This window comes from Leopardus geoffroyi, chromosome X (assembly GCF_018350155.1).
Source record: "Leopardus geoffroyi isolate Oge1 chromosome X, O.geoffroyi_Oge1_pat1.0, whole genome shotgun sequence".
Classification (NCBI taxonomy): Eukaryota; Metazoa; Chordata; class Mammalia; order Carnivora; family Felidae; genus Leopardus; species Leopardus geoffroyi.
Window position 1 is genome coordinate 42965794 of NC_059343.1, and position 8831 is coordinate 42974624.

An 8831-nucleotide genomic window follows, 5' to 3' on the forward strand; every position below is an offset into this window, starting at 1 on the left:
TGGGCCACAAGTCCAAAGACGTGGATTTTAAACTTACTGGGGGGACTGGTGTAGGACCAAGCTGGTTTGTTCCAAATCCCCCTTTTTTTTTTTATCCGTGATGCTCAGGCGTTAGTGGCTGGGCTTCCAGAGTCACTTGCTCCAGGGCCTTGTAATATTCAGATTCAAATGCTTTTGGTGGGATGCATGAGCCCTAGTCCATGGAGAAAGACAGATGGTTCCTTCTGGAGCTTCCAGACTCTAGATCCACGTACCTGGTTCAGATTTCCTCCCTGAGGCATCTTTCAGCCACTTCTGTGTCTGGTGGTCTCCTAGCCACATGTCCCAAGATGGCAGGGAAACTGGGAATGAATATATGGGCAAAAAACAGGTTCAAAGAAAAGCCTGAATGAAAGAAGAGGGAGAGATCTTGTCTATTATTGCTACCCCCCATCTACTTCTGGAAAGGATCAGAGATGGGGTTGAGGTAAGATCCCAGTTTCCCTCATCCAGGAAGTAGCAGTTGGTTGATCAAGAGCACAGATTTAGACATAGGAGCTGGAAGGCTTAGGTTTCAATCCTCGCGGCATGACCTTGAGCCGTTTACTCGGCTTTCTGCTTCATCATCTGTGAGGTGAAGATAATACTGCCTACTTCAGAGGATTAAAAGTACCTACCTCAGGATTGCTGTGAGGATTAAATTAACATATGTGAAGCACACAGAACAGTGCCTCACATCATAGTAAGTATTATATTCAGGTCAGTTAGTGGTACTTGGTTTTTGTGAGGTCACTGATTGTTTTCAAAAAGTTGCAACCATCTGCAGAAATGTCAACATCATCATATTACCTTTTATTTTTTTTTTTAATTTTTTTTTTTCCCAACGTTTTTATTTATTTTTGGGACAGAGAGAGATAGAGCATGAATGGGGGAGGGCAGAGAGAGAGGGAGACACAGAATCGGAAACAGGCTCCAGGCTCTGAGCCATCAGCCCAGAGCCCGACGGGCTCGAACTCACGGACCGTGAGATCGTGACCTGGCTGAAGTCGGACGCTTAACCGACTGCGCCACCCAGGCGCCCCATATTACCTTTTAGAGGAAAAAGGTCGGAGCCATTGCCTCAGCTCCTCTCCGTCCCTGCACATGTTTTTGTTAATGCTTCCCTCTCATTTGCCTTAATGTATAAACATTTGATACTCATTTCTGAGAATGAGAACAGTGATTTCTCTGTGATCCCTGTAACCCCCCCCCCCCCCCCCCCCCCCGGCAGAGGCTGGCTGAAATACACTTAGCTTATGCCACTTAGACCTCGGACCTGACTTGCCTGGTGGAGGAGGACCAACACTAGTAGATAGCTATAGTTGATCCACCCCTGCTCTGTGCCAGGCCCTGGTGTCTGGCTTGATGTCTTCATTTCTCTTGACTGCCCTGTGCCTGGTGTGCACATCCTGGCTCTCCTGTGCTCTGTTTTAAGGTGAGGAGGTTGAGGCTCTGAGAGGTTAAGTGGCCTGTGAGGCTGACATGGTGATGGGCGGAGGGTTGGTGGAGGGACCCGGGCCTTTGTGAGCCTGGGTTACTTCCTTTTTCTGCTGGCCTCCTTCCTGTTCTCCAGTTGCTTCCTTTCTCCCCTCTGCTGCTTTCCGAGTCCTACAGTCTTCACCTGCCCTTTCTTGGAAAAAGTGGGTTCATTTACAACTGGTAATATACCCTACAGAAACGATCCAACATGTTCATAAAGCTATGCCCAACAATGTCTGCTGTAGCCTGCTTTGTGAGAGCAAAATGAAGGAAACAAGTTAGTTGTTCAGTAGGATGGGAATGGGTACATACATTATGGTGAGCCTATATGATGGTAAACAGCCATTGCAAATGTTTGCAAAAGTGTATTAGTGATGCTTCTTACTGCTAAATGGACAAAGCCAGCTGTGAAATTATGTCTGCAGAATCTAAGGGATTTTGTCGACTCTGCAATGAAGTTTTCCAAAATGGTAATTTCAGTTGCCTTTGGCTGATGTGTGACTCTTTCCCTGCTTCTTTCTGCTTTCCTGTGTTTCATAAAACTTCTACAGTGAGCACATAGGGCTTTTCTAATCAGGGGATACAAAGAGGTGGCAGAAGGGAAAACAGCCACTGTCACGTCAGGGTGGGCCACCGCAGAGGCTCAGAAGGTGCCAGTGGGTGGCAGGACTGGCCTCTGGGGACATCAGATCCATGCATTCTCCCTTTTGTCCCACAGGCCTAATGAGGAAGAGCTGAGGATGAAGAACACCGATGATAACCCCCCTGCTGTGGGTAAGCAATTGGCAGGCTGTGGGGGTTTTAGCCATTTCTTTCTTTTTAAAACATTTTTAAATGTTTACTTTTTGAGAGAGAGAGAGAGAGAGTATGAGCGGGGGAGGGCCACAGAGAGAGGGAGACAGAATCCGAAGCAGGCTCCAGGCTCCGAGCTGTCAGCACAGAGTCTGACGTGGGGCTCGAACCCACGGACCATGAAATCGTGACCTGAGCCAAAATCGGACGCTCAACCGACTGAGCCACCCAGGCGCCCCTACCATTTCTTTCTTTCTCCCTGTTTTCTTTCTTACAAATTAAGAGGTGCTCTCTGCCTTAGACTAGCACAGAAAGCTTCAGAGGCAAAAATGCCAAGTGGCCAAAAGACCAGATTTACTTAACTAAACCGGGCCTGCTTGGACACCTGCCTCACCCCAATGCTGCCCTTCTCTTATCTCCAACAGAACGCCCTAATGTCCAGGAGTCAGTGGGTCCCCTGGTGGCCCCCACCCCTCTCCGTCCATGGCCTCAAATGACACTTCAGGTAAGTAGGCCCTGGCAGCCTGTGGATGGACAGCCCAATAGGAGACTGCATGGTGGGGACTGACTTGCTCTAGGCCTATCCTAGGTTGTAGGGAGTCCCCCCCTTGCAAATCAGAACCTGATGGCAGAGGAGTAGGGTGCAACTATTCACTTGAACTTATAGAAATGTCATTTGTTAATTTAGCAAATATTTATTGACTGCTTGCTCTGTGCCAAGCAGTTATGGATGCTGGGAATATGGTAGTGACCAAAAACGCTGTCTTCATGGGGCTTACTAGCATTTTAGTGGAGTGACACATGACAAAACAAAATAATAGTTAAAATATATGGCATTTTATTTTATTTTATTTTTTAGAAGGTTAAAAATTCTTTTAGAGAGCAAGAATGGAGGAGAGGGGCAGAGGGAGAGAGAGAGAGAGAGAGAGAGAGAGAGAGAGATATTGAGAGAGAGAGAAAGAGAGAATCTTAAGCAGGCTCCATGCTCAGCACAGAGCCCGATGTGGGGGCCAATCCCATGACCCTGGGATCATGACCTGAACCAAAATCAAGAGTTAGATGCTCAACCCACTGAGTCACCCAGGTGCCCCAAAATATAGGGTATTTTAGATGATGATGAGTGCTAAGGAAAAAAAAATTAAGGGATGGGGAGTGTGTGTGTGTGTGTGTGTGTGTGTGTGTGTGTGTGTGGTATGTGCACGGGTGAGACACAGCCACACACACACGGGTGGAGGGAAGTTTTGTGAGTTTAGATCCAGTGGCCAAGGGAGTCCTTAGTGGTGAGATTTGAGCAAAGATCTGGAGAAAGTGAGAGTGAGCCATGTGGATAACTAGGGGAAGAACATCCCGGGCAGGTGCAAAGTCCCCTGGCAGGGCCGTGACGAATATGTGTGAGGAACAGCAAGGAGCAGTGGCCAGGAGGGGGGAGCAGCAGGGGGTGAGGTCAGACAGGGGGTGGGGGACAGATTGTGTAGGGTGTCATGGGCCATGGAGAGAGCTCTGACTTTTACTCTGAGTGATGGAAGAGCCACAGAAAGGTCGTGAGCAGAGGAGGGCTATGATCTAACAGGATTTAACAGGCTCCCTCTGGCTGCTGTGAGGGAAATAGGCTGTAGGGGTGAGGGCAGGAGCAGGGGGACGGTGAGGGGGAGGCTACTGCAGTGATCCAGGCAAGCGGTGTGGTGCTGGCAGGGATATATAGAGAGAGATTCTGGAGATGTATGTTACTGTGTATGTGTGTGTGTGTGTTTTAACTTTTTAGTACAAAGATTTTCAAACATACAGAGAAGTAAAGAGACTAGTATAATGAACTCACATACATTCATCACCCAGGTTCAACAAATTTCAGCACTTGTCCATTCCTACTTTTTCCTTACTCCCTCTCCCCCATTTCCTATGGGATTATTTTGGGAAAAAATCCAGGCATTATCTTATCCATAAAGACTTCAGTTTGTATCTCAGAAAATTAAGCACTCATAAAAAAACCACATACACCTGATGCAACATCATGCCTCAGGAAATTAACAGTCAATCCTTAGTATCATGAAATATTTGATCAGTGTTCAAATTTCCTTATCTCATAGGCATTGTAAGACCCAAACCAGGTCAACACATTGCATTTAGTTGATGAGTCTTTTTAGATTTTTAAATCTCCCCCACTTTTTCTGGCAATTTGTTTGTTGAAGAAACCTTGTTTGTCCTTTAGAGTTTCCCACAGTCTGGTTTTGGCTGATTGTATTCATGTGGAAACACCTTTCTTACTCTATTAATATATTAATTCCATTTAATTGGTATGCTCTATTAAATTGAATTAATTTATTTAACTATCAATTTTGTTCAATTGATTTATTAAATATAATCTATTATTATTAAACTAATTTAACTAGAATGGGGCTCTATTGAATTCTCTTATTCCCATTTCATTTATTAACTGGAATTCCTCTCTAAAAACAACTTTCTCATATCAGCCATTTGGCTACCTTGAGGGTATATAGTTTATATTGAAAAAGCTGTATAAATACTTAATTTTTTCCCTTTTGTTTACCAGTTTTCAGAAGTAATGAACTTCTCCAAGGGTGACCAATTAAAGGATTTTTGGTTTTGGGGTATTATTAACTCATGAATTTTAAACATATTTAATAAGTTTCAATCCATTGCATTTATTTGTTTTGATGCTTGAATTGAACTATCTCTGGTCAGTGTGAACTTACTTACATTGGTTCCAGATTCCTTGTGAACCCACTCCCCATCCTTCTTTGAATACTTCCTCACACGGTGGAATGACAGTATGGCCTAGACTCATCTTGGGCTTTCCCTGCCTCACACCTGGAAGCAGCCATTTATTTAAAAAAGCTCTGGTTCCTTTTAGTGGAGAATGGTATTTAGAAATCAAGATCTGGGTGCTAGATGTTTTTGTTGCTGCTAGATTGGTCATTGTTTCTAGGCCTTGTCAAAATAAATTTGTTTTAATTATTTTTTTAACATTTATTCAGTTTTGAGAGACAGAAAGAGAGCACAAGCAGGGGAGGGGCAGAGAGGGGGGGCAGAGCATGAGTGGGGGAGGGGCAAAGAGAGAGGGAGACAAACAATCTGAAGCGGGCTCCAGGCTCTGAGCTGTCAGCACAGAGCCTGACGTGGGGCTTGAACCCACGAACCGCAAGATCATGACCTGAGCCGAAGTCGGACACTTAACCGACTGAGCCACCCAGGCGCCCCAAAATAAATTTGTTTTAAAAGAGAAAACACATGAACACATGTGGATATTCTAGATATGTTTTGGACACCAACCAACAGTATTTACTGACAGCCATTCACCAAACATTGGTGCCCACGGAATTCCTTAGCTTTATGATCTACAAGAAGCCCCCCTTTCCTCCATCTGATTGTGTTATTTTAATACAGATGACATAGTCTTTCGAGTTTGGAGAATTATAGAGGGCTCCTTAAGGAGTGTTTATTTGGAAACACCTGTGGGGCTGGGTGTGGGCTGTCACCAGCTCTCACTGTCTCTGCTTGTCCCAACCCCTCCTCTACTTCTTTCCTTTCCCTTTCTCTCCCCTCCTGCCCTGCCGCCTCCCAATGGCTCTAGGTTCCTGAAGTTACAGTGACTGGCAAACCCCCAGAGGAAGGTGATGTTCCTAGAAGCAATCCGCCCGTGGCTTTCACAGAGGTCCCCCAGGCACCAGTCATCAGGATTCTCCCCTCTTCCTCTCACTCTGGCCTGGGTGGCTTCCCCAGGGACCAGGCCTCAGGGCCCGATGCAAGTGAGGGGGCAGCCGGGCCTCTCCTGGAACCCAGCCAGCAACAGGTGGAGGCCACGTGGGAAGTATCAAGCGAGAATGGAGGGGGCCGAAAGGACTCCGTCGTGGGGGCCATTATGGATGAACCCCCTGGGGGTCTGGAGGTCATGAGTGGGTTGGAGGAGCTGCTTGGCGAGGACACCATTGACCAAGAGCTGGAGCAGCTCTACCTGTCTCACCTGAGCCGCCTGCGGGCTGCTGTGGCTGCAGGTGGGATAGGAGGTGGTGGGGAGGGCCCCACAGATGGGGGGGTGTCCCCCAGCCATCCCCTGGGCATACTCACGGACCGCGACCTGATCTTGAAGTGGCCTGGCCCTGAGCGGGCTCTGAACAGTGCCCTAGCTGAGGAGATCACACTGCACTATGCCCGGCTGGGGCGTGGTGTGGAGCTTATCAAGGACACTGAGGATCCTGATGAGGAGGGGGAGGGCGAAGAGGGGCTTTCCATTATACCCTCCAGTCCAGAAGGGGATACCCCCAAGGAATCACCTCCAGAAATCCTCTCTGGGGCCCATTCTGTGGTAGCCACTATGGGAGATGTGTGGCTCCCGTGGGCAGAGGGCTCGGGATGTGACAGCCCCGTGGTTCTGGGTACAGAGGGTCAGTTCGCTGGGGCTCCAGAAAAGGGGTTGGGCAAGGACACTGATTCTTTGCACATGAATAAAGTGACAGCTGGGGTGACTAGGTCCCTGGGTGGGAAAGAAGGCTGCAAGGAGTTTACCACTGAGTGGGCAGGCAGCCTCGTTCCTATATCTGGCAAGGAACCAGCTGCCCCAGCCCTATGGAGGCAAGGTCTCACCAACCTTACTCCCTCGGGGGCTGAAGTCTGCCCTTCCAGTTTGGCCAGGCCCCACGTGAGCTCCCAGGATGAAAAGCGTTCAGGCCCAAGCCTTGAGCCCCTAAAGAGGTCACCCACCTTAGCAACTCCTGCAGAATGTGTGTGTGTATTGCCTCCCCAGCTCTGGGGGCCCTTGACCCAGACTCTGGGGGTCCTGGCTGGGTTGGTAGTTGTCCCTGTGGCTCTGAACAGTGGTATGTCCCTCCTGGTGCTTGCACTGTGCCTCTCTCTGGCCTGGTTCTCGTAGGAGCTGCTTGTGGGGAGCAGCAGTAGGAGGCATTCCCCTCTCTGGGATCTGGGGAGAGGCAGTCCCTGCACCACCCCCAGGGGCTTCAGATGGTACATGTGGCCTATATAGTGAGGGGTCTTTTGCTTCTGAGGATGCTCTACTGAAGAGAGACCTTCCCGTCCCTGAGGTCTTGTTGGCACAGGGCTCCCTGTGGTGATGCTAGTGGAGGGGAACAGGGCACGGTGGATGGTGTGAGATAACTTTCAGAAAGGAACTGGGCATGTCCTCCCTCCCCCCCCCCAAGCCTGTATTTATTTTTGTATAATTCTCTGGATGAGGGAGAGTGGTCGTGAGCTGGTCTTGGGGCACAATTACCCAGAGATATATTTATTAACAGCCAACCTGTGCAACCTGCTGGAGCTTTATTTTTAATTTAATTTATATAGAGTACCTATTATTATATGCCACAATAGAGCTCTATGAGAAATGATGTGTCTTTCTGTGCCGTGTTCTCCTGTTTGGGCCTGAGCGTGTGGGGTGGTTGTGTTCTGTGGGAGGATGAGGGTGGGGAGGGGGGCATGGGACATGGTCATGCCTGCTGCTGCTGCTTCAGTGTATCCTTGAGGATCTGTGTCACCTCACCTCATGGGCCTACTCCGTGTGGTCCAGTGGTCTTGTGGGGGAGGCAGGTCCTTTGGTCTTTTCCATATTCTACCAGGGAGGGAGGAAGAGTGGTTGCCACATGAGGGTTTGGTGTCAAACACGTGGCTGTGGTCCACCATAGATGTGGGGATACCAGTTGTGAATCAGCCACAGTTTTGGCACCAGGAGGGAGACCCCTCTCCCCACCCCAACCCCCAAGATTGGGAAGGTCTCAGAAAGGACAGAGGAGTTAATGTGCTGTGAAGAATTCATACTGGAGTTGCTGTCCACAGACATTGCATTTCTAACTCGAAACAGGAAACTCAGAAGCTTTGACAGAGAGGATAGATATATTTACTGCATGCAAATAAAAATCTCTACATAGCAAAATAAAACCATATATTTATTTACCTCCCCTCATAGCAAAATTTTATACCAGCTTTCTTCAGTTCTCTTCCAGGGCCCTGGTGCTTTTCTGAAACAGCTCCAATCAGATTGCTTGTCTGACCACGTCAGCAGAAGTGCTGAAGTCACTGGTGATATTCACATTGGTATATCAATGGCCACATCCCAGACTTCACCTTATTTGACCTATTGACAGCATTTAACACAGTTGGTCATCCCCTCAACCTTGAAAGACTTCTTTTTTTAAAAATTTTTTTTTTAAATTTTTTTTTAAACGTTTATTTATTTTTGGGACAGAGAGAGACAGAGCATGAACGGGGGAGGGGCAGAGAGAGAGGGAGACACAGAATCGGAAACAGGCTCCAGGCTCTGAGCCATCAGCCCAGAGCCCGACGCGGGGCTCGAACTCACGGACCGCGAGATCGTGACCTGGCTGAAGTCGGACGCTTAACCGACTGCGCCACCCAGGCGCCCCAACCTTGAAAGACTTCTTTACTTGGTTTCCAGGACAGCACATTTGCCTAGTTTTCCCTTTCCTCATTGGCCACTCTTCTAGAATAGTGCTTGGCACATAGGAGGTACTCAGTACATACCTACTGAATGAAATAAATGAAGGAACAGATAAATC

General features: G+C 48.1%; 1 protein-coding gene across 1 annotated transcript in view; it reads left to right on the forward strand.

Moving 5' to 3' along the window:
* Positions 1–7646, forward strand: part of PPP1R3F (protein phosphatase 1 regulatory subunit 3F) — a 16259-nt gene extending 8613 nt beyond the window's left edge. Inside the window, exons 2-4 of the mRNA XM_045472772.1 lie at positions 2216–2271; positions 2715–2794; positions 5879–7646. Of these exons, the coding sequence (XP_045328728.1) occupies positions 2216–2271; positions 2715–2794; positions 5879–7174 (1432 nt within the window). The 3' untranslated portion in view covers positions 7175–7646. The remainder of the gene's footprint in view (positions 1–2215; positions 2272–2714; positions 2795–5878) is intronic.
* The last annotated feature ends 1185 nt before the right edge of the window (positions 7647–8831 follow it).